Source organism: Pelophylax lessonae (assembly GCF_965119305.1).
Source record: "Pelophylax lessonae genome assembly, chromosome: 3".
In the NCBI taxonomy this organism is placed as follows: Eukaryota; Metazoa; Chordata; class Amphibia; order Anura; family Ranidae; genus Pelophylax; species Pelophylax lessonae.
Genome location: NC_138770.1, coordinates 531534943 through 531562006, shown reverse-complemented (window position 1 = coordinate 531562006; position 27064 = coordinate 531534943). Strand labels below are relative to the sequence as shown.

The following is a 27064-nucleotide window of genomic DNA, read 5'->3' as shown; positions in this document are numbered from 1 at the left end:
CTGACCTGACTTCTGGGGCCTTCGGAACCCGAAAGCAGACCGCTTACTCGAGATGGGCACATCGTCAAGATTGAGTGTTTCTTTAACCACCTCCCACCCGGCCACTGTACATATACGGCCGGTGTCGTGTCGAGGAATGCCCTCCGTCGGATAATGCCCGGGTCGGACTGCGCATGCTCCGTAAGTGACGTCACCCTGTCAGAACAGCTGATCGGCTGGGGTTGGCGCATGCGCAGTCCGTCGGGGGCACAATCCGACGAGAGACAGAGCGGGGAAGAATCTAATGTCAGATTCTGACTCGCTCTGTAGCGCGTGCGCAGTCCGTTGGGGGCATTTCTCGACGAGAGACAGAGCGGGGAAGAATCTAATGTCAGATTCTAACTCGCTCTGTACGATGATTACACATATGAACATTCTAACTCGCTATATGTAACTAATACACATATGAACATTCTAACTCGCTATATGTAACTAATATATATATATATATAGTTATATATAGTTATATATATATATATATATATATATATATATATATATATTATATATATGTATATAGTGTATATATATATATATATATATATATATATATATATAGTGTATATATATATATATATAGTGTATATATATATATATATAGTGTATATATATAGTGTATATATATATATATATATATATATATATATATATATATATATATATACTATATATAGTATATTATATTATATATATATTATAGTAGTATAGTATATTATATAGTATATTATAGTATATATATATATATATATATATATATATATACACACTATACTATATATATATATATACACTATACTATATATATACTATACATATACTATATATAGTATATTATATTATATATATTATAGTAGTATAGTATACTATAGTATATTATATAGTATATTGTAGTATATATATATATAGTATATATATATATATATATATATATATATATATATATATATATATATATATATATATATATATATATATATATATATATATATATATATAGTATATATATACTATATATAGAATGTATATATATATATATATATATATATATATATATATACACTATATATATATATATATATATATATATATATATATATATATATATATATATATAGTTACTATATATATATAGCTATATATAACTCATTAAAGGGGCACCCTGAAATACTATGATCAGTACTCATATAGTATATTATAGTATATATATAGTATAGTATATTTATATATATATAGTATATATATATATATATATATATATATATATATACTATATATAGTATGTATGTATATATATATATATATATATATAGTTACTATATATATATATATATATATATATATATATATATATATATATATATAGCTATATATAACTCATATGGCACACATTAAAGGGGCACTCTGAAATACTACGATCAGTACTCATATGGGACACATTAAAGGGGCACTCTGAAATACTAAAGGGGCACGCGACTGCAATAATAAAAGGGCACTCTGGAATACTAAAGGGGCACCCTGAAATACTACGATCAGTACTCATATGGGACACATTAAAGGGGGCACTCTGAAATACTACGATCAGTACTCATATGGGACACATTAAAGGGGCACTCTGAAATACTAAAGGGGCACGCCGACTGCAATAATAAAAGGGCACTCTGGAATACTAAAGGGGCACGCCGACTGCAATAATAAAGGGGCACTCTGACCGTGGGTCATAAAGGAGCTATGTGACTGGGACACATAACGGGGCACTCTGATAGGGACACTGATGTAAAGGAGGACTCTAACGGGAACACTGGATGTAAAGGGGGACTCTGACGGGGACACTGATGTAAAGGGGAACTCTGACGGGGACACTGATGTAAAGGGGGACTCTGACTGGGACACTGATGTAAAGGGGGACTCTGACTGGGACACTGATGTAAAGGGGGACTCTGATAGGGAAGCACTAGATGTAAAGGAGCACTCTAATGGGGACACGGATGTAAAGGAGGACTCTGACAGGGACACACTGGATGTAAAGGAGGACTCTGACAGGGACACACTGGATGTAAAGGAGGACTCTGACAGAGGCACCGACACAGGCCAAATTACGGCGGGGGGACATGAACTGCATGACGGCGGGGACACAGGGTGGATGACGGCAGGGACAGGGGCTGAATGACGGCGGGGAAAGAGGCTGAATGACAGGGGGATACAGGCTGCATGATGAGGGACACACTGATGAGGCACAAATGAGGAGGCACTCATTGGCATGATTTAGACACAGATGGGCATGAGACACAGGTGGGCATAAATAGGGCAGAGATGGGCATGGATGAGGCAGAGATGGGCATGGATGAGGTAGGGGCGGTGCCCATCGGTGTGTACAGCGTGCGAAGAGAGAGCTAAACCAGACATGCAGCGTTCTGTTGACAAATGATCGCTCTGTCATTGGATGGAGCGATCACATGGTAAATGGCCCCTGTCGTTGGCCCTTTAACACAATCCGTGGGAAGCGCGATTCGGATGTCTCTGTACGCCCTCCCAGAATAGGCCGACCACGCTGTAGCCATCATTGGGCTATGCCCTGGTCGACAAGTACTTAATCCCCATAGTCTTAGCTATCCGATATTACCCGTAAAGCGGGGCTTTGCATTACTTATGTTCTGCAATATTTGGCCAAACTCGATCACAATGCCAGTCTCTGTGAAAATTAGGCATTGCCCCCAAAAAATGTGTGTGGCTACTGGAGGTCCTCTAGTATAAGTTTGCCAAGTATGGTGCCCTGAACCCCCGTGGTTTGGGCTCTACATTTATAGAAGCTTGGCCTGCTATGTTAATCTATGGCAGAGTCTTAGTCTGGAAATTTGAGGGGCTACAGCTAGGACCCCAAATGAGTCCGGGGGCCATATTTGGCACAGAGGTAGGGGGGTCCTTCCTTTACCACCCCAAACATTTTGGGGTTAGTTAGCTCAAAATTTCCTGATCAACTTTTTCTAGGGCCCCTTGAGAGTATGTGGCCCCCGGGCCATACGGCACAGCAGGGAGTGCTGGATACCATTGGACTATTCTGCGGTGGTCAGCTAAAGTCTACCCCAATGCAGGTCCCTGTGAAAATAAAGCATTGGCCCCAAACAAATGTATGTGCCAAATTTGGTGCCCCTGAGCACCGTGGTTTGGCTACCACAGGGCCCTACATTTAAGCTAGCCTGGCCCATTATGTTAATCTATGGTTCAGCCGCGATCAGGAATTTGAGGGGCCACAGATCGGGCCCCAAATTAGTCCAGAGGCCCAGAGGTAGGGAAGGTCTTCCTTTAACACCTCTACATTTTTGAGGTCGCTAGCCTGAAGTTTTATGGTCAGCTTTTTAGGGGGCCCCTTGGGAGTGTGTGGCCCTCGGGCACTAATGCGGAGTGGGGATTGGTGAGTACTGCAGGAATCTCTGGACTCTTAGCTATTTAACAATATTTGCAGAGCCTGGCTCTGCAGTTCCTATGTCCTGCGGTGGTTGGGCAAATTCCACCCCCATGAAGGTCCTCATGAAAATTAAGCATTGGCCCCAAAAAAATTTTGTGGCCCCTGGGGGTCCTCTAGTAACCCTATACCAAGTTTGGTGCCCCTGGGCAACATCGTTCCGCTACCGTGGGGCCCTAGATTTAGGCTAGTTTGGCCTAGCCTATGGTAATATATGGCGCAGTAGGGAATTTTGGAGGGGCCACAACGTGGGCCCCAAACATGTTCAGGGAACCTGGACTCTTTCAGGGCCTGGGCTGTGGCCCCCTCAAATTCCCACCCCCATCAGAGTCATGGATTAACATAGCGGGCCAATGTACCATAAATTTAGTGCCCTGTGGTACCCAAATCACGGGGAGATATGGTCACCAAACTTGGTACAGGGATACTAGCTGACCCCCAGGGTCACACACAAATTTTTTTGTGGACGATGCCTAATTTTCACGAGGACTGGCATGGGCGTCAAATTTGCACAAATACTGTAGAACATAGGTACCAGTGAGCCCTGCTCCGCAGGTAACATTGGATAGCTAAGAATATTGGGATTAATATGGTTTCCAGCAGTCCCTTCTCCACGGTACTGCCCCAGGGCCACACACTCCCAAAAGGCCCCTGAAAAAGTTGACCAGAAAATTTCAGGCTAGCTACTCCAACATTTTCAGAGTGGTAAAGGAAGATCTCCCCTACCACTGTGCCAAATATGGTCCCCTGGACTTGTTTGGTGCCCGAGCTGGGGCCCTGCAACTGTGCCCACTCGAAGATTGCCATACTGCACCAAGCTGACCTAAATTATGGGCCTAGTGGTACCTGAACCCTGGTGGCTAGGGGCCTCAAACGTGGCAGGGGCCACATGCTTTTTTCAGGACCTTAATTGTTACAGGGACCTGCATAGGGGTCGATTTGGCTAACCACTATGGAATACAGGAACTGCAGAGCAGCGCTATACAGATACTGCTGAATAGCTAAGAGTCCAGCTAAGAGTCCAGGGATTCCTGCAATATCCAGCACTCCCCGCTGCATGGTACGGGCCGAGGGCCGCAAACTCTCAAGTGGCCCTGGAAATAGCTCGGGCCCCAAATTAGTCTGGGGGGCCATATTTTGCACGGAGGTAGGGGAGGGCTCCCTTTACCAAGCATTTTGGAGTCGCTAGCCCAAAATGTACTGGTCAACTATTTCCAGGGCCACTTGAGAGTTTGCGGCCCTCGGCCCGTACCATGCAGCGGGGAGTGCTGGATATTGCAGGAATCCCTGGACTCTTAGCTGGACTCTTAGCTATTCAGCAGTATCTGTATAGCGCTGCTCTGCAGTTCCTGTATTCCATAGTGGTTAGCCAAATCGACCCCTATGCAGGTCCCTGTAACAATTAAGGTCCTGAAAAAAGCATGTGGCCCCTGCCACGTTTGAGGCCCCTAGCCACCAGGGTTCAGGTACCACTAGGCCCATAATTTAGGTCAGCTTGGTGCAGTATGGCAATCTTCGAGTGGGCACAGTTGCAGGGCCCCAGCTCGGGCACCAAACAAGTCCAGGGGACCATATTTGGCACAGTGGTAGGGGAGATCTTCCTTTACCACTCTGAAAATGTTGGAGTAGCTAGCCTGAAATTTTCTGGTCAACTTTTTCAGGGGCCTTTTGGGAGTGTGTGGCCCTGGGGCAGTACCGTGGAGAAGGGACTGCTGGAAACCATATTAATCCCAATATTCTTAGCTATCCAATGTTACCTGCGGAGCAGGGCTCACTGGTACCTATGTTCTACAGTATTTGTGCAAATTTGACGCCCATGCCAGTCCTCGTGAAAATTAGGCATCGTCCACAAAAAAATTTGTGTGTGACCCTGGGGGTCAGCTAGTATCCCTGTACCAAGTTTGGTGACCATATCTCCCCGTGATTTGGGTACCACAGGGCACTAAATTTATGGTACATTGGCCCGCTATGTTAATCCATGACTCTGATGGGGGTGGGAATTTGAGGGGGCCACAGCCCAGGCCCTGAAAGAGTCCAGGTTCCCTGAACATGTTTGGGGCCCACGTTGTGGCCCCTCCAAAATTCCCTACTGCGCCATATATTACCATAGGCTAGGCCAAACTAGCCTAAATCTAGGGCCCCACGGTAGCGGAACGATGTTGCCCAGGGGCACCAAACTTGGTATAGGGTTACTAGAGGACCCCCAGGGGCCACAAAATTTTTTTGGGGCCAATGCTTAATTTTCATGAGGACCTTCATGGGGGTGGAATTTGCCCAACCACCGCAGGACATAGGAACTGCAGAGCCAGGCTCTGCAAATATTGTTAAATAGCTAAGAGTCCAGAGATTCCTGCAGTACTCACCAATCCCCACTCCGCATTAGTGCCCGAGGGCCACACACTCCCAAGGGGCCCCCTAAAAAGCTGACCATAAAACTTCAGGCTAGCGACCTCAAAAATGTAGAGGTGTTAAAGGAAGACCTTCCCTACCTCTGGGCCTCTGGACTAATTTGGGGCCCGATCTGTGGCCCCTCAAATTCCTGATCGCGGCTGAACCATAGATTAACATAATGGGCCAGGCTAGCTTAAATGTAGGGCCCTGTGGTAGCCAAACCACGGTGCTCAGGGGCACCAAATTTGGCACATACATTTGTTTGGGGCCAATGCTTTATTTTCACAGGGACCTGCATTGGGGTAGACTTTAGCTGACCACCGCAGAATAGTCCAATGGTATCCAGCACTCCCTGCTGTGCCGTATGGCCCGGGGGCCACATACTCTCAAGGGGCCCTAGAAAAAGTTGATCAGGAAATTTTGAGCTAACTAACCCCAAAATGTTTGGGGTGGTAAAGGAAGGACCCCCCTACCTCTGTGCCAAATATGGCCCCCGGACTCATTTGGGGTCCTAGCTGTAGCCCCTCAAATTTCCAGACTAAGACTCTGCCATAGATTAACATAGCAGGCCAAGCTTCTATAAATGTAGAGCCCAAACCACGGGGGTTCAGGGCACCATACTTGGCAAACTTATACTAGAGGACCTCCAGTAGCCACACACATTTTTTGGGGGCAATGCCTAATTTTCACAGAGACTGGCATTGTGATCGAGTTTGGCCAAATATTGCAGAACATAAGTAATGCAAAGCCCCGCTTTACGGGTAATATCGGATAGCTAAGACTATGGGGATTAAGTACTTGTCGACCAGGGCATAGCCCAATGATGGCTACAGCGTGGTCGGCCTATTCTGGGAGAGGGCGTACAGAGACATCCGAATCGCGCTTCCCACGGATTGTGTTAAAGGGCCAACGACAGGGGCCATTTACCATGTGATCGCTCCATCCAATGACAGAGCGATCATTTGTCAACAGAACGCTGCATGTCTGGTTTAGCTCTCTCTTCGCACGCTGTACACACCGATGGGCACCGCCCCTACCTCATCCATGCCCATCTCTGCCTCATCCATGCCCATCTCTGCCCTATTTATGCCCACCTGTGTCTCATGCCCATCTGTGTCTAAATCATGCCAATGAGTGCCTCCTCATTTGTGCCTCATCAGTGTGTCCCTCATCATGCAGCCTGTATCCCCCTGTCATTCAGCCTCTTTCCCCGCCGTCATTCAGCCCCTGTCCCTGCCGTCATCCACCCTGTGTCCCCGCCGTCATGCAGTTCATGTCCCCCCGCCGTAATTTGGCCTGTGTCGGTGCCTCTGTCAGAGTCCTCCTTTACATCCAGTGTGTCCCTGTCAGAGTCCTCCTTTACATCCAGTGTGTCCCTGTCAGAGTCCTCCTTTACATCCGTGTCCCCATTAGAGTGCTCCTTTACATCTAGTGCTTCCCTATCAGAGTCCCCCTTTACATCAGTGTCCCAGTCAGAGTCCCCCTTTACATCAGTGTCCCCGTCAGAGTTCCCCTTTACATCAGTGTCCCCGTCAGAGTCCCCCTTTACATCCAGTGTTCCCGTTAGAGTCCTCCTTTACATCAGTGTCCCTATCAGAGTGCCCCGTTATGTGTCCCAGTCACATAGCTCCTTTATGACCCACGGTCAGAGTGCCCCTTTATTATTGCAGTCGGCGTGCCCCTTTAGTATTCCAGAGTGCCCTTTTATTATTGCAGTCGGCGTGCCCCTTTAGTATTTCAGAGTGCCCCTTTAATGTGTCCCATATGAGTACTGATCGTAGTATTTCAGAGTGCCCCCTTTAATGTGTCCCATATGAGTACTGATCGTAGTATTTCAGGGTGCCCCTTTAGTATTCCAGAGTGCCCTTTTATTATTGCAGTCGCGTGCCCCTTTAGTATTTCAGAGTGCCCCTTTAATGTGTCCCATATGAGTACTGATCGTAGTATTTCAGAGTGCCCCTTTAATGTGTGCCATATGAGTTATATATAGCTATATATATATATATATATATATATATATATATATATATATATATAGTAACTATATATATATATATATATATATATATATATATACATACTATATATAGTATATATATATATATATATATATATATATATATATATATATATATATATATATACTATATATATATAAATATACTATACTATATATATACTATAATATACTATATGAGTACTGATCATAGTATTTCAGGGTGCCCCTTTAATGAGTTATATATAGCTATATATATATAGTAACTATATATATATATATATATATATATATATATATATAGTATATATATATATATATATATATATATATATATATATATATATATATATATATATATATATATATATATATATATATATATATATATATATATACACATTCTATATATAGTATATATATACTATATATATATATATATATATATATATATATATATATATATATATATATATATATATATATATATAATATATATATATATATATATATATATATATATATATATATATAAATATACTATATATATATACTACAATATACTATATAATATACTATAGTATACTATACTACTATAATATATATAATATAATATACTATATATAGTATATGTATAGTATATATATAGTATAGTGTATATATATATATATATATATATATATATATATATATATATATATACTATAATATACTATATAATATACTATACTACTATAATATATATATAATATAATATACTATATATAGTATATATATATATATACACTATATATATACACTATATATATATATATACTATATATATACACTATATATATATATATATATATATATATATACACATACACTATATATATATATATATATATATATATATATATATATATATATATACACTATATACATATATATAATATATATACAACTATATATATATATATATATATATATATATATATATATATATATATATATATATATATATATATATATATATATATATTAGTTACATATAGCGAGTTAGAATGTTCATATGTGTATTAGTTACATATAGCGAGTTAGAATGTTCATATGTGTAATCATCGTACAGAGCGAGTTAGAATCTGACATTAGATTCTTCCCCGCTCTGTCTCTCGTCGAGAAATGCCCCCAACGGACTGCGCACGCGCTACAGAGCGAGTCAGAATCTGACATTAGATTCTTCCCCGCTCTGTCTCTCGTCGGATTGTGCCCCCGACGGACTGCGCATGCGCCAACCCCAGCCGATCAGCTGTTCTGACAGGGTGACGTCACTTACGGAGCATGCGCAGTCCGACCCGGGCATTATCCGACGGAGGGCATTCCTCGACACGACACCGGGTGGGAGTCTCGTCCTTCTGATCGGACGTTCCGGAACGTCCTTCAGAAGGAGAGAGAGATCGCGCCTCCGCGGGCACGCGCAGCGGCGCGATCTCGATGTGCCTCTGTCCCTCGGACACATAGCAACAAGTTGCGGCAGGAGGGCCCTGTGATTGGCCCTCCCGATTACATGACGGCTGTGTCCAATCCCAGCCGTCATGTAATGTAAATACAGCCGTTGTAACGGCTTTGATCTCTTCTTCTCCTCACATAGATCCTGTCAGTGAAGAGAAGAAGAGAGAATCTGTGCTGCAGCCAGGGGATCAGTGAGTTTGAACCTGTCCGTGATCTGACACACCTGTTCGTGATCTGACACACCTGTCCCAGTGAACATCTGCCGCATCTCAGTTCAACGTCTGTCACACATCTGTCCCAGAAATCATCTGTGCACATCTGTCCACATGGCTAAAAAATGTTATAGCTGCGAGGAGGCTCTCCATATTCTCCAGAGTATGTCGGATGAGAGTAGCGGGGAACTCTCTCCTTCAGACTCAGATAGCGAGTATGAGCCAGTAGAAAGCAGTGGCTCTGAAATGGAAACCGAGGATGACAGAATCCTAACGAGGTTTGAGCAGGCGCAGGCTTCCACCAACAGGGCAACACATCCTGAGGCATCCACCAGCAGGGCAACACATCCTGAGGCATCCACCAGCAGCGCAACAACTCCTGAGGCATCCACCAGCAGCGCAACAACTCCTGAGGCATCCACCAGCAGCGCAACAACTCCTGAGGCATGCACCAGCAGCTCAACAACTCCTGAGGCATCCACCAGCAGCGCAACAACTCCTGAGGCATCCACCAGCAGCGCAGCACTCCACGCCCACGATTATACGCAGGAATCCACCAGCAGTTCTGCAAGTCCTTGTGCAGTGGCAAGCAGGGCATCATTCCTACATGACAGGCCAGCTGCTGGTAACAGGGCGTCCCACCCACGAGGCAGGGCCCATACTAGCCTTCCGGATGTTCTATTATATCCTACATGGCTGCCCGATACTTCAGCAGAACTTGTAATTCCCCCTTTTACAGCACAGCCAGGCCCTCAAATCCAATCGGATAATCATTTTCATTTGTTTTTCACGGATGATCTGCTGAACTATATCGTGGAGCAGTGTAATCTATACGCCAGCCAACATATTGCCAGCAATCCTGATTCATCCTATGGCCGCCCTTTTGTTTGGAAACCCCTCACCGTGGAAGAATTTAAACTTTTCCTTGGACTGACCCTCAACATGGGCCTGACAAAAAAAAAAAAAAAAAATGAACTCCATTCCTACTGGTCTACCCTACCTTGCCATCATATGCCAGTGTACTCCTCTTTGATGCCCAGAACCCGTTACGAAATAATGAGATTTTTACATTTCAACAATGCCCAGTGCCTCCCCCGAAATCATCCAAATTACGATAAATTATTCAAAATTCTGCCCCTAATCAATTTTTTTTGCTCCCGCTTCAAGCAAATGTTTACTCCTGATAAATATTTGTGTGGCTGAATCCCTAGTCCACTTCACCGGAAGGCTTGGAATAAAACAATACCTCCCAAGTAAACGGGCCAAATATGGGGTAAAATTTTACAAGGTATGCGACAGGGCCACGGGCTACATCTATGATTTCCAAATTTATGAGGGAAAGGACAGTCAGCTAAACCCCCCTGGGTGCCCTACCTATATGGGGACGAGTGGCAAAATCATCTGGCAGCTGAGAGAACCACTGTTTGGGAAGGGTTACCACCTATATGTAGACAATTTCTACACAAGTCTCCCACTTTTCCGCCATCTATACCGGAAAAAAAGACTGTGGCCTGCGGGACAGCACGGTCCAACTACAAGGGCTTTCCACAGAGATTAGTCACCCAAAAATTAAATCTGGGGGAAAAGGCCAGTATGCGTAATGAAGAGGTACTAGCTCTGAAGTGGAGAGATAAAAGGAACGTCTACATCCTTCCCACAATACACGGCGACACCCTGGTGGAACTTCTGACAAGACGAGGTCCCATCCAGAAGCCAAAAAACATTCACGAATATAATCTATTCATGGGGGGGATATATATATATATATATATATATTCCCCTCGCTATATTTTCACTTATATCACAAAAAAAAAATCCAGCGGTGAATAAATACCACCAAAAGAAAGCTCTATTTGTGTGAACGAAATTATAAAAATTTAATTTGGGTACAGTGTAGCATGACTGAGTAATTGTGATTCAAAGTGAGAGAGCACCGAAAGCTGAAAATTGGTCTGGGAAGGAAGGGGGTTTAAGTGCCCAGTATTGAGGTGGTTAATGGCGCTAATGAGAGCATCCATTTGTAGCGCGTTCCCACGCTACAGAGGGGGAAGATTCCTCCTCCCCCTCAGAAGCGGAGGATCTCTCTCTCATATATATATATATATATAATATATATATATATATATATATATATATATATATATATATATATATATATATATATATATATATATATATATATATATATATATATATCTATCTATCTATCTATATATCTATCTATCTATCTATCTATCTATCTATCTATCTATCTATCTATCTATCTATCTATCTATCTATCTATCTATCTATCTATCTATCTATCTATCTCTATATGGACATAGTAAGATGTGAAGAAGATATGCCATTAGACATCAGAATCAATTAACATACACATATCTAGTGACTATATTTTTCCATGCATATGGTATCTAGCAGTGCCAAATCCCATTAGTTATTCCCAAAATATTCATACTTCTCTTTTCAGGCAAGTAATGGGGTGGGCAGCAGAACCACCATTTATATTTCCATTTACTTATCAATTTGCACACTTTGCGCAGGATTATATTCATTGTCTTGTAACTGTACATCGGTCGCGAGCAGGGGTAGGGGGCGCGCGCCCGTCCACCCCTTAATGTGTGGATTCAGTTCAGAACCAATCAGGTTCAAGCCAATGGTTTTTGGCCTGGACCTGGTTATTGGTTCTAACCAATTGCAGAATGCCCTGTGCCTGTCTAATGTAAACAAAGGCACAGAAAATTATGCAAGCTTCTCTCCTGGAGCCCTTTTCGGTTCTAAAGTGAGAGAAGAGATCAAGAGAGTACTGTACACACAAGCACTACACTGACCACAGTACACAGGCACATTTAAACCCCTGATCACCCCCCATATGGCGGGTACCTTAAACCTAATAAGATTTAACCCCCTGATCACCCCCAGTTAACCCCTTTATTGTCCTGTCACAGTGTCACTATTATAGTGTACAGATCTTTTTTCTGATCACTGTATTAGTGTCACAGGTGACATCAGTTAGCGCCAATACAGGATAGTGTCAGATTGCCCGCTTGCATATTTAGTAATAAATTTAAACCCTTTGATTGTCAGTGACACACACACACTAAACATCTCCATTACTAGTATACCGTGTCTGAACAGATCAATATCTTTGATCTGATTAGAACAATACTACTGTCCAATAGTTTACTATAGTGTTCCTAAAAAAGCAGCGTTCGGAGGATCAGCCCAGACACATGCCTACACCTGCATTTAGCCCCTCCGCCCATCCCCCAAGTGCAGTATCAGCAGATTACTGTCACTTCCGATACACATCAAACTAAACTGCAGCGTTCGAGTCAGGCCTGATCTCTGCTAGCACTAGCAGTTACATTTTTTGGTAGCGGTTCAAACAGTCCTTGACAACTAGGTACTTTTTTTTAACCTGTGAGTCTAGGTACCTATAAATTGAATGGCCAAAATGTCCAAACAGAGGTATACTAGTGATGCTGAGTATGACCGATGAGAGCGATGGGAAAGCCTGTTAGAATTGGGCTCAGTATTCAAACCTGTAGACGGCAGCAGCACCCTGACAGATGGCTCTGACAGAATAGTGGTCACTGCTAAGGTCAGGCGTACCCGACCCCGTTCTATTGCAGAAGTACAACAATCGCAGGGTTCTCATTTGCAGCAGTGTCCGTACTGGTGCCGCTCAACCTTCTGGTGAACTGACAAGCACCAGCGGCCTAGTACATCCTGGTCATAGTCAAACATGGACTGCAGTAACACTTGGTGACATGGCGAGTCCCATAAATGCAGTTCAAGTACAAGTAGTGTCCCTCAGCCACCAATAATTCGAAGACATGCCCGTAAAGCCTATAGTGTCCTTCCTGATGTGCTTACAAATCCTGATTGGGAGCCCACCACTGACCACAGTGACTCCCATGCGAAATTTCTGTGCGCCCACAAAGCGGTTAAGAGATTTGAGGTCCAAGATGGGACGCAATTTGCCCTCCTTCTGTGGAACGGTAAACAGGTTAGAAAAGAACTCTCAAAAGCGTTCCTGATGAGGAACTGGTACAATCACGCCTTGTGACAGCATATCCCGAATCGCTTCCTGCAGCCCCGCAAGGCTGTCTGGGGACAGCTGAAGATTGGAGGGAAAAAAATCTGTCTGGCGGACAGCTATCTTGTACCCAAGAGTGAATTAGCCCTTGGACCCAACTGTCGTGCAACAGTGAGGTCCAAGGATCCGGGAAGAAACTGAGATGCCCCCCCCCCCCCACCCCTGAAGTGGGTGGGGGCGCCCCTTCAGGCAGAAGGGGTCTGCTTGGAGGTGCTGGGAGCAGAGGATTTCAGCTTACCAGCCCACCGTTTCCCGGGACCTTTTCCACCCAAAGCCCGTTTGGTTTTCTGCAACACAGTCGCACGAAACAGACGCTTCTGGGCTGTAAAGGAAGGACCTCGCTTGCGCGAGGGAGACTTAACCCTTAGTTGAGTGAGGAAGGAGTGTGCTCTTTCCCCTAGTGACCGTCTTGATAAAGTCATCCAAGGAGGAACCAAAAAGGCGATCACCCTGAAAGGGAAGATCTGCCAAAAGTTTATTTTCGGCCAAACAGGACTTTAGCCAGATCGCACGTTTGAGGAGCACACTTACCACTGACGCTCTGGCCATGAGCGGAAGAACATTCAGGTTAGCGCCGTATACAAATGGCAGAGTCTGCGAAATTGGTCAGCGAGTTCCAGGGCAGATGACGGTAACGGGGTTACAGTCAATGCCTCTCTCAGAGCCTTTACTCATTCAAACATAGTCTGAGAGACTAGAATGGTAGACAGGGCAGGCCTGAGAATAGATCCCACTACCGTATACAGGTGTCGGGATTATACCTCAATATGTCTGTCAACTGGATCAGGGAGAGATGAGGATTCTGCCACCGGTAAAACCATGGCCTTGTGAATACTGCATATATGGGGATCCACCTGAGGGGGGGGACCGCCAATTTGCATAAGATCTCTTCCTAAAACGGGTAGTCTAGCCAAACGTTTGGGAATTGCAAGCGTGCGATTAGGTTGCCGCCATTGTTCCTCCACTAAGGTGGACAAGACTTCAGGACAAGGGAAAACCTTGGCAGATTTCTTTGCCCTGAGGGATCCAATGGAAACCGAGACTCCTTGCAAGTTCAAAATCGCATCCGTGATTTTTAGGGTGTCCCTCACTGACATCAAAGCATCTACCAGCGCCTTTTCCTGTGCCAAGGTGGGTGTGGAAACATCCTCTTCCGCGTTAGAAAAGTCTGAATGCGGGGAAGCATCCTCCAAAAGGGGGGTCTGCGTCACCAGCGACCATATTGGCCTCAGAATCTGAGGCCTGAGATGAGACAGGCGAGGGCGTTTATTAGTAAATGCTGCCGCAAATAACTTGTGTCCATTTTTCTGGACATTTCTTGCATCGCAGACAACAAAGTCACATCATGAGCATTCGAAGCGGGCCCCAACGATACATCGGGGGTCGCAGACAAACTTGGGGAATCCATGTTAGACATATGGCCAAACAGTAGGATTGCACAGTAAGAATGTAAAGAGCAGACAGGGAAATGGGGAAACACCAGAACCCGCACCGCAAGGGGTTAAACAGAAGCTTCTCCTGAAAACAGGAGCAATGGCCTAAGAGGGAGCAATCTGCGACCAATCGCAAAATATTAATGCCCCTGAGGCTAAGTGAGGTTACAAATGCACAACAGGTCCCAGCAAGTCCTACCGGCGTGCACTGCGTTTTTAGGAGGCGATCGCGATGCATGCAACGCTACTCCGGGGGATAATCCTAAGCCCCCTAAAGGCCTGAAACCTCTCTGAAGATGAAAAGGTGAAGGCCAGGGTAATTAAACTCCTCTAGAGTAGTTACCACATGGAGAACACAGCAAGGTCCATCAACAGCATGGAGAACAGAAGGTAGAAGAAAATGTCCCCGCCCACAAAAGCCAGAAGCTCCTGTGCTGTTTTATCTCCGGCTCCAGCAAAATGGCTACCGGCATTACAGTGATACCCAGGCAGGCTGCAGGCCACGGCAAAATGGCGGCTTCGCGCCGATGAGCATGTGACCTCGGGCCTCGTGAGGCCTACCCTAGTAACAGGCCTGGGGGCCTTGGCGGGGGTCACCCCGGCGGATGAAACCCTCCCCCCAGTTAGCGGTATGAGGCGCAACCATGTACCCCCCTTCGAGGCCTGCCCCCCACCGTCCACTACCCGGTGTAGCACCTGAGGCAACTTACATAGGGGACCCCCCGCTGAAAGTGTCCCGGGGGTCCGGAGCCTAGGGTAGGAGGGGAAGGTCCCAGGTGATCCCTCATAATAGAGAAGGGTGGTAGGAGGTATGGGTACCCCAGGGTCCTACTCACCTATGGAGGAGCCCACGTCCGCCCCAGGCCCGCTAACCAGATGGGGGACTGTACTTACCGGACCACGCTGCTGAGGGTTGGTTGTCCATCCTGACAGACTGCCTCTGCACCGCATTGAGGGCGTGGTCGGCCAAGGGGCACGCTGGCATGCCAGGTGTGTGATCCCGACGGGGTATTTCACCCGCAGGCCAGTCCCCGTCCGTGGGACTATAGTCACTATGGAGACCCAGCGCGGAGCTACGGTCTGCAACTGCTCGCTGGCACAAACTGGGAGACCGTAGCCAGTCCGAAACCCAGCCGGCATTCCACAGGAACTGGAGTCAGCAGCAACAAAAAATAAATAAAAAAGGTTCCCTTTAAAGACGTTTAAAAACAGAGCTAGGACAAAAAGGTCCAAGCAGGGAGCTGTTTGGCCACTTCTAAGACGAGGCAGCTAAAACTGAAGATGCAATGGTGAGGCCAGGGGTAATAACCCAGGGACCCAGCCCCCTGGGCGTGTCAAAGCCTTTGGCTCTACCTGGTCACTCCTAGTGGGAGGGGCTTATTACCCATCTGTCTGATTTAAATCAGCAGCTGCGTCCGTCGGTGGACGAAAGAAAAAAACATTGATAAAATAACCTGGTCATTCAGTAAATTCAGGTAGTCAGCTGACCTCATTCTTTGGGCACATGCAGTAACTATCCAATAGGATAGTTACTGCATGCCTAGTTTAGTTGCTTAATTCCATGTGGCAACTTTTTTTTTTGGCCAGGCAGTGTATAGGTCAAGGCTTCACTCCTCACGGTTGGCAAAGCAATGGACTAGGCCCCTGGACCTGTTTAGCACCCTACTGCTAACTACACTTGCTGCACTCCGTGCCCAGGTAAGTGCCCAAAGCAACAAGATGCTGCCCCAGTGTGGGGTCCAGGTACAGCTTCCAAGGTAATACAGAGGTTACACTGCTTCTATCTTTATAGTAGAAGGCAGTAAAGAGTTGACTGAAGAATCCAAAATTAAAAAAGGGAAAAACAGAACTGGTTAAGCACAGAAAACTTTTCCATAAAGAGGTCCATCACTTAAGGACACTAGAAAAGAAAAAAAAAAACTGAGGACTCACTAAGTGAGGTGGGGTTTTAGTAGTACGCCTTTGGGCTGTGCCTAGCAAAGCTTTTGCCAGCTTCCAATCACCTGAACGTAGCAGCCTATAACCCAGGGGCTATGAATATACAGCCTGTGTCCTGTAATGTACAATTCAGATAGAAAAATTGAACTGTTTAAAACACTGCAAGTGTTTGATACTTAATTCTTTAGCAAAATAAATCACCCAGTTAAAAAAGTTCATGTATGCACTTTTAATACATGTATATGCATTAACATCTCTGAGCACATCCATGTACATGGAATATTATATTACTACTGCGAGCCTACAACATAGTCAATCAACTGCAGAATTTGGCATGCCAGGTATGAACATCACTAAAGACAAAAATAAATGGTACAAATATAAAATTTATCAGGAACCAAGGCTTTTTTAAAGTAAATAAAAACGAAAACAAACCATGCTCTACCTGGTAATCATTGTGATCCAACAGCCAAAATCCTTGAATAAGCTTTATGAGTCCACAAGGGACAGAAAAAGCGGTAGGAAAAGATTCTATGGAAGAATCAGGCTTGTCTGGAAACGAGTACATGATATCCAATAAAAAATAAATTGTCTGAGTTGCAGAATGTTAAAGAAATACTCCAGAATCAGAAAAGTGAAACACAAGATTTTTTTTGTACTTACCCATTATATTTGAGGGATACAGAGATTCAGAAATATAGTCTGGTTATACTGCCACCTACAGTAGGTTGGGACACTGGCTTAAAGCGGAGTTCCAGCCATTTGACTCACCTGTCCAACGGTCCAGCGATGCGGCCGCCCGAAGCCTCGATCCTCTCCCTCGGCGCCGGCATCACTGCTGTGGGCACCTGGCTGTGACAGTTTGCGGCTTCACAGCCGGGTACCCACTGCGCATGCGCGAGTCGCGCTGCGCGCCGTGATTGGCCGGCAATCTTCTGGGACCTCTGACATGTCCCAGAAGATTGCAGGGAGGGAGGGGGAGAGGGGAACTTCCGCTCAGGGCGCCGCGGCGCTCCGAGCGGAAGTGGGAGCGGGTATTTGTCAAAACTAGGTACCCGCTCACCCCCCAAAAAAACGACATGCCAAATGTGGCATGTCAGGGGGGTAGGACCACCTAAAGCGGAATTTCCACTTTTGGGTGGAACTCCGCTTTAAGGAAAAAAATTTAAGCCAGCCACTGTCAGCTTTGCCCATCATGCCAAAGTGTTATAAGACAGGGTGATAAAAAAATTACATAGGGTTGGGACCTGTGTCCCTCAATGACTCTAGGAAAAAAAGATTGAAATACAAAACTCTTATGCTCTCCATTGTTCATTGAGGGACACAGAAATTCAGAAACAGTCAGGATATCCAAAAGCAGTCCAACACACACATGCAACCACCAGGGATCTGAATACATCACCTGGTAAGAGATCATGCAATAGGTTCCAGTGATAATAACCTTTAAAGGGGACAGCATGTCACTGCATGGATGGATAGTGATGGTTACTAAACTTAGTCTATGTTGTTGGCTGGCATGGATACCATTTGGCCCCACCCAGCGTACACCGAGGAGGGGGGAGGGATTTGTGCAAGCACATTTAGTATATAATTGGGCCTGGTGAAGGATGGACCAGCTCTGAGGAAGGGAGCGTGCCTCGCGAAACGTGTTATAGGGACATGTCCTTTTCCGCATAGTGGCGGACTCATTCTATGCGATTTTTGCTCTTCATGTTTGAGTATGTTTTTGGCATTTTATTAAACATTTTAAAGGTGTCCCAGGGTAATGCACTAGGTGCTTGCACCTCCTTTCTTTTCCATATTTGTAGTCTTTGGAGTTCCCCATCTGAGGAGAGCGTGCGGCAAGCCTATTCCCACTGGAGTGAGCGCTTGGGTCATTCAGTTGTTTGAAGAAATACAAGTCAAACATAGCCTCGGTCAGAAACATACAGTTACCCTGTCTTACTTGCCCAAAACATTTAAGTCCATCCCCAAATCGTGGAGTCCTGAAGTTTACGTAGAGGAATTGAAGAATGTGAAGATAAAAGAATGACAAATAATCAACTAACTAGTGTGTAAAGCCAATATGCTAGGTTTACCTAATCCCTTCTGTTAGATTACCAACTGTTTCCTAGTGCCTTGTGCTTAAAAACAAAAAAAAAAAAAAAAACAGATTTCTAGATGTTTTCACAGCGCCCATTGGTGCTCGACTCCTGACTCTCTTCTCTCCCTGTTTGACATCTCCAAGGGGGCGGAGACAAAACCTTCTGACGTCAGCTGGGGAGGAAAGGAGGAGAGAGAGAGACGGGAGTCACGTGAGCACCGCTGTGAAAACAGGTAGAAATCGACTTTTTTTTTTTTTTTAAAGCACAAGGATACAGATTGTATTCTGAAAGGGGGGGGGGGGGGGGGTGAGGTAAATATAAGTTTTTTAGCAGCTGGGAGTGGTGCCAGTGAGAGCTGACAGACAAGGGGGGGCCAGAGGGAAACAGAGCAGGTCTGCAGATGACAGACACATACACTGACCACGGTGTCGGGGCTCAGCAGCCATTATACACTGTGGTCAGTGTATGGGGGGGTAGAAACAGGTAGTAACTGGTTATGATTAAGCAAATTTGATTTCATGAAACGAGTCAACTATGCCTTGTCTCCCGTCTGACAATTCTGTCTATTATGGGTTTTTGGATTCATCAATAAATCAAAATTTTTCAGGCGAGGAAGCAGTCCTCTACCTCTAAAGATTAAAGGTTACAGGGGAGGTGTCCAGTGAGCATATTCTCAAAAGCTAGCCAGTGTCCAATCACCTGAAGGGATGAGCCTAAAAACCAGGGTCCATAAAGACTGTCTGTACTGTACGATTATGATAAGGGTGGGATTCCACTACCCCTTTCACATACCTTCTGCATTAAAGCTTTTGCACACTCCAGCCCTGAGGCATTGCTAATGATATTGTAAAGAGCATTCCCAAGAAGATGATTCTTTGAAAATCCCAAGCATCACATGCGCATAGCCAGAGAGCCATGACAACTACAGCACAAGGCTCGATTTGCTCCAGCTGCTCAAAAAAGGAAAGCCTTTCCCTGTGGTGCAGGGATCCTCAGAGGATTCTACATATCCCAATATGGTTTGACAACGCAGGGTTACCACCAACACAGGACAGAGCCAAACCAGTTGAATCAAACTGGAAAATAAAGACTGATATTCATAACCATTGGGACGTCCCAAAGCAGTGTTAAACATGAGGGATGGGAACAAAAAAAATTCCCAAGGCTAAACATTAGCCAACCAGGCAACAGGAGCGCAACCAAACAACTGGAGCCCGACTGAAAAAACCATGCACCCTCAAAGAGGATCAGGTCCTCTTAAACAGCCTGCAAAAACTTGCAGCCAAAAGCATTCGCAGATGACAACACACCCACTTTACAGAACTTAGTAAAAGTATGCACCGACGACCAGGTGGCCACCTTGCAAACCTGCATCACTGACGCTTGAAAACCCAGGAGGCACTGAGCGCCCGAATAGTGTACCTTGACAGGGAAAGGAGGAACTTGACATTTGATGGAATAGGCCCGAATTACCGTCTGAAAAGGATATACACCGCGCTAAGGAAAGGGTGAAATAGTAGGCTGGAGCCTCCCTCAACTATAACCAAGGGGCTATATGAGAATGAACAAAGAGAAAAAGAGGGGAATGGCGCTGTTTACTAAAAATATGAGGTAGCTAATCCAATGAATGAAAATATGCAAAGAAATGTGTAGCAAAGAAATGTGTAGTAACTGATGGTAACACGATATGTCGTGGGTAACTAGAGTGTCTCACAAGTGGCTGAGACAAATAAATTAGAGCAATAGGCTAAAAGTGACTAATACAATAATAGAATCAGGTAAGTGACAATAAATAAATGCACAATGAGAAAAAAAAAAAAAAAAAAGTACAAAAAAGTGCCACGTTCTGTAAAATAATAATGGTGCAAAATATTTCAATAAATAAAAGGTGCAAATAATGGAAAAAATAATATACAACACCTTAAAGTGCTGAGTGACAAAAAATGTGTGGTAAGACGTTGGCTGACAAAACGCGTACGGGGCCGTCACATCACTTCCGGTTATCAGTTGGAGCGCATTGATTGCGTTCCAGAGACTCAATACACTGCTCTATTTTGATTGAGATTGGGAGTACCCATTTTACTTGTATTTTGGAATAAAGGATACCTTTAGGAGAGGGCACACTATGTGCCCTCTCCTTACTCCACATGGCTCTTCCATCTAAAATCATGTCCCGCTGATACCCTGGAGCACCGGAGGTAGAACTCTACCCACCAAGTGCAAACCCCTACAGGATCCCTGGGAACCTTTTATAGGAACCCCCTCCAAGTACCCTGGCGACCTACAGGGATCTCCCGGCCCACCAGGATCTTTTGAGGGAACCAGGATTCACCAGAGGGATCGTTTTAATTATATATATATATATATATATATATATATATATATATATATATATATATATATATATATATATATATATATATATATATATATATATATATATATATATACACACACACACACACACACACACACGCGCGCGCTCTATAGCCCTGTGAGGGGTGGGTATCTCTTGTGGAGTTTGCTACTTACCTTAGGGGCACCTCACCACTTTACCCACCACAGGGTCATCACTGGTATTGACGCATAAGATATATTATATGTTTACACTATTTATGATCTGTTCCCGTCAGCTGACACATTGTCACCTTATTTGATATTTATATGTGCAGTGTCAATTTATTGGCTAAATTATTTTCTTGCCAGCCATTTTCATCAGCTGACATCATAATTTTACCTGATATTTCAGTGTGCACAGCGTCACTTTATTGGTTTTATATTTTTCCGTTTATTTTCTTTCGTCAGATTGCACTTTGTCACTTTATCTGATATGTGTACGCATTGTCACTTTATTGATATTTCATTTATTCCTCCTGTTACCACGCATTTTTTGTCACTCAGCACTTTAAGGTGTTGTATATTAATTTTTCCATTATTTGCACCTTTTATTCATTGATATGTTTTGCACCATTATTATTTTACAGCACGTGGCACTTTTTTGTACTTTTTTTTTCATATTGTGCATTTATTTATTAATTGCCACTTAACTGATTCTATTATTGTATTAGTCACTTTTAGCCTATTGCTCTTATTTATTTGTCTCAGCCATATGTGAGACACTCTAGTTACCCACAACATAGTGTTACCATCAGTTACTACACATTTCTTTGCATATTTTCATTTAATGGATTAGCTACCTCATCTTTTTAGTAGACCGCACCATTCCCCTCTTTTTCTCTTTGTTCCGAATTACAGTCTGTCTGATCCATCTGGAAATGGTCGCAGAGGAAGCAGACAACCCTTTCCGAGGCCCATCTGTGAGCACAAATAGTGAGTCTGACTTCCTAAAACACTCCGTAGTTTCCAGATGCACCCCAATTGCCCAAACCACATCCAAGGCAAATTCCTTAGGAAGTCCTTTGGGACAGAAGGAAGGAAACACCACGTTTGCATTCAAATGAAAATAAGAGACCACCTTAGGAAGGAACGATGGACAGAGGCAATGAACCACCTTATTTCTGTGGATCACCAGGTAAGGTGGACAGGACAATGCCGCCAGTTCCAACACCCTGCCCGCAGAGGTGAGGCGATTGCCACAAAAAAAAAAAAAAAGAGAAAAACGCAAGCAGGGGAATCCATCAAAGATTCTCAAAGGGAGACTGCTAGAGAACCGAAAGTATTCAATTTAGGTCCCAAGGCAACATTGGAGACTGCACTGGAGGGACCAAGTGCCAAAGACCCTGATGAAATGTACCCAAAGAGTGAGTAGCTAAGGGTCGTTGAAAGACCGCCAAGGCCGACACCTGGCCCTTGATAGTACTCAATGCCAACTTCTGTTCAAACCCCCCCCTGCCCCTTGAAGGAAAAAGGAGCAATGAGGAACCCCAAGGGAATCCCACCACGCAATGTACGTCTTCCACATACGATGGTAGATCTCCCCAGAAGTAGATTTCCTAGCTTTTAACAGCGTAGGAATAACTGATTCAGATAATCTATCCTTTAGCACCTGGCTTTCAACAGCCAAACAGTCAAAGAAAGCGACTATGAAGCAGGATGAAGATTGGACCTTGGGACAGCAGATCCTCCCGGAGAGGAAGCTGCCAAGGAAAGGTCGGCAACCAGCCACACCAGGTTGGCAAACAAGGCCTGGCAAGGCCAGTCCAGGGCCACAAAAATTACAGGATTCCCTTCTGCCTCGATCCTGCGTAGAAGTCTTAGCAGACGCTTGAGAGGAGGGAATCCGACGATACTGACCCCACGGGGCCACCAGGACATGGGTGGCATCTGCCGTGACCTAACCAGGAATCTCTCTACCATTCTGTTGAACCAAGACGCCAACAGGATCCACCTCGGGGGTGCCCCACCGGAGACAACTGATGAAGCACATCCGGATGAAGAGAGCATTCCCCCTGGTCTAACGCCTGCCAACTTAGGTAATCCGCCTGCCAGTTTTCCACTCCAGTCTGCCCACCTTAGAATGCCGGCTACCTCCAGAGCCGCCAGGACACTTCTTGTGCCCCCTTCGTGATTGACATAATCCATGCCTGTGGCATAGTCTGATTAAATGCACACTGGACAGCCTTGTAAACAATCCATCCAATGTTCGAGGCACAGCCTGATTGCTCTTAATTCCAGGACATTGATCGGTAGTCTGGATTCTTCCAGGGTCCAGACCCCCTGAGCAGAACTTCTGCTGAGGACGCCTCCCCACCCACACATGCTGGCATCCATGGTGACCAGTGTCAAATACAAGGGTTGGAAGGATTTGCCCAACCGGAGCGCAGGGGAACGAGGTCACCATATCAGGGACACGCTCGTACCCCGGCTCAGCTGGATTTGGTTGTCTCATGTGAAGAGAATCTCCCATCGCAGGGACCTCATACGGAACCACGCAAACTGGACCGCCTCTAAGGTTGACACCATCAGGCCTAGCCCCCGGATTAGGACAACCAACTGCTGGTCAGCAGGAGAAAAACTGCAACCTGCAGTGTGAAGTTTGTCCGGAGGAAAAAAATACTCTGGCCAAGGCCAAGTCCAGAATCAGTCCCAGATAGTCTAGGTTTGCATAAGGGACCAAGGCTGACTTCCGAAGATTCAGAATCCAGCTGAAATCCTTCAGAGGTCGTATGATATCTTCAGGTTTTCCGCCAGCGAAGCAGAAGACTTTGCTCGCAGAAGGAGATCACCTAAATAGCCCAGGACCGTGATCCCCCTACTGGCGTAACAATGCTAGTGCCAGGGCCAACACTTTAGTGAAGATCGGGGAAGCAGAGGCAAGGAAGCAGAGGCAAGACCAAAGGGTAACACCACAAACTGATAATGTTCCTTTCCCACTGCAAAATGAAGGAAGCATTGGTGACCAACACATATTGGAATGTGAAGGTAGGCATCTTTGATGTCTATGGAGGCAAGAAAATCCCCCTAATGCAGGGAAGCCACCACTGTGCAAATGGACTCCCTCCTGAATTTCTGCACCCGCACAAAGCAGTTCAGTACCTTGAGGTCCAGGATTAGACGCACCTTGCCCTCCTTCCTGGGGACTGTAAGCAGGTTTGAGCAAAACACCTGAAAACGTTCCGCAATCAGAACCGGGACATTCACCCCTTGAAGCAAAAGATCCTGCACTGCCCCAAAGAGCCTGTAAGCGGACTGGGGACAGTCGCACGTTGTAAGGAAAGAAACTTTCCAGAGGGCGAGCATGAAACTCAGTTTTGTATCAGGAACGTACATGACTTCGTGGACCCACTTGTCCAGGAACCAGCGAAGATGCCCCCCACCCCACCCCAGGTACGGGTGAGGGCCAGACCAAGTTCGCTTGGATCCATCAGAGGAGGCCCCAAAAGTTTTCGATCCCTTGTCAGTCGATCCAGAGGGACGAAAAAACAGCTTATGAGTGGAAAAGGAGGGCCCACATCTGCGACGAGGGTCCTTGACTTTAGTGGCCTGTGGAAGAAAGGTACTCTTCCCCCCTGTGAGACCCTTAATGTCATCCAGGGTAGTTCCAAACAGGCGATCTCCTTAAAAAGGAACAGCCAGGGCTTTATTTTTTTTTATTTTTAGAAGTCTGGTCCACAGACCAAAAGACACGCCGAAGGATCACCGCCGAAACAGAGCCGTGCCGCATCCAAAGATGCGTCACAGATAAACTGGTCAAGCTGGTCTGCCAGCTCAGCGAAGGCAGGGGGTAGCTGTTCTCCCTCCAGGTCACAGCATAAAGGCTAAGACCACTCAGTCTGAGCTTGCTACACCAGGGCAATGGTGAACACCAGCCTCAATGCCAAGCCAGCCAGGATAAACATATTGCGGGTCACAGCCTCTGCCTTTTTTGTGAGCCGGGTCCTTAAAGGCCAGAGACTTCAATCTAATCATGGTGCTTTGTTTAACCTGGAAACCGGAGGGTCCACCACCGGTGGAACAGACCACTTCTTAAAAAGGGACTCTTCATAGGGGTATTGCCTAGTAAACCACTTAGGGACCTCAAGGGGACGCTTCGGTCGTTCCCACTCTTTCGTGACAATTCTGTCAAAATAGGTGGGGAACACCTTTGTCGCTCTGGGTGGTTTGTGAGTGCCAAAGGGAACCTGCGCCCCTGTCGCAGTTGCGTCCATCTTTAGTCGCACGCACAAATACAAGCAGTGCGCCCACCAGCGCCTTTTCGTGCTCGGTTGCAGATGTGGAGGAATCATTCTCACTATGGGTATTTAGGGCGCATGGTTGCAGACCCAGCAGGGTGACCAACATTTGCGGAGGCTGAATCGGATTCAGGATCTGGGGGGTGCTTTTTGCTAGCCAGTCACCTGAAAGCCATCTCCACCCGGGACACAAAGGACTCCAGGACCGCCATCAGTGCAGGGATGGATGGGTGGGTCCCGGAGGACTCCACAGCCTCAGAGAGGGGGATCAGGTGGGGGAATGTGCTCCAAAGACTCCAAGACTGCATCTGCTTGTTAACTGGGCAGAGTTTATTCAGACTCAACCCTTACTAAAGTGAAACCAGTGGTGGTGGGAAAATAAGGATAGTAGTAGTGTAGCAGGAAATCTTGACTGGAATCATGAAAAAAAAAAAAAAAACACCACAAAATGAGAAGGCTAGCAAAATTGACATTTTTTGCAAGTTAAAAAAAAAATTTAAAAAAAAATTTAAAAAAAAAAAAAGCACTTAACCACATGGTAGAAAATAAAAACAAAAAACTAGACAATGGAGAGAGTAAGATTTTTGTACTTGCTGAGTGCTGTCTGAAGCAAAACTCTCAGGAAAAGGTGATAAAAGGCAAACGCATACTAGGCACCGTGAGGATAGGCAGGACTTAATGTAGTCAAGCTATAACTAGTGAGGTAGCCCTGCTTTAGTTTCTTAAATCTGAAGACTGAATGAAATAACAGCCAATGTAGAAAGGATACAATAGCATGCTTGCTTATTTCATCTGCATTTTCTAGGAGATATAGATCCAAAAGTGCCTGAAAAAAAAGTAATGAAATGTGTTAAGCAACCAAAATATCCCCAGTCAAAATGAATGACAAAAAAAAAAAAAAAAGTATTACATACATGCAAAGTAGCAGGTGGATATTTGCCTGTGCCTCCATCTCTCTTCCACAACTGCTCAGCTTTTTCCCCAAGCTGACAAACCATTCCATCGATCATCAAAGAACTGATGTTCCATTTGCCTCTACAGAGAGAGAGAGAAAAAAAAAAAAGGAGTTCCCCAATTTAAAATATGTTCAGTAAATACATTAACAGTTTAATTCCAAGCATGCTTAAAAAAACTTTTTGGAATTACAATTTAACTTAAGAGCTCTTAGCATACATTTTCTGAAAGTTAACTAATTGAGTACCAGTCTGTATTACCCCTTCATTACCAGGCCATTTTCAGTTAACTGTCAGCATTGCAATAGTTGACAATTACTTTGTTAGGCAACA

At 44.8% G+C, this 27064-nt stretch overlaps 1 protein-coding gene across 1 annotated transcript in view; it reads right to left on the bottom strand.

The window, feature by feature from the left end:
• The window catches only part of AHCTF1 (AT-hook containing transcription factor 1), a 310501-nt gene that overhangs the window by 145299 nt on the left and 138138 nt on the right, over positions 1 to 27064 (bottom strand). The window contains exons 18-20 of the mRNA XM_082252084.1: positions 26693 to 26813; positions 26548 to 26604; positions 17508 to 17654 (exon numbers count right to left, since the gene is read on the bottom strand). Coding sequence (XP_082108210.1) covers positions 17508 to 17654; positions 26548 to 26604; positions 26693 to 26813 — 325 coding nt within the window. The remainder of the gene's footprint in view (positions 1 to 17507; positions 17655 to 26547; positions 26605 to 26692; positions 26814 to 27064) is intronic.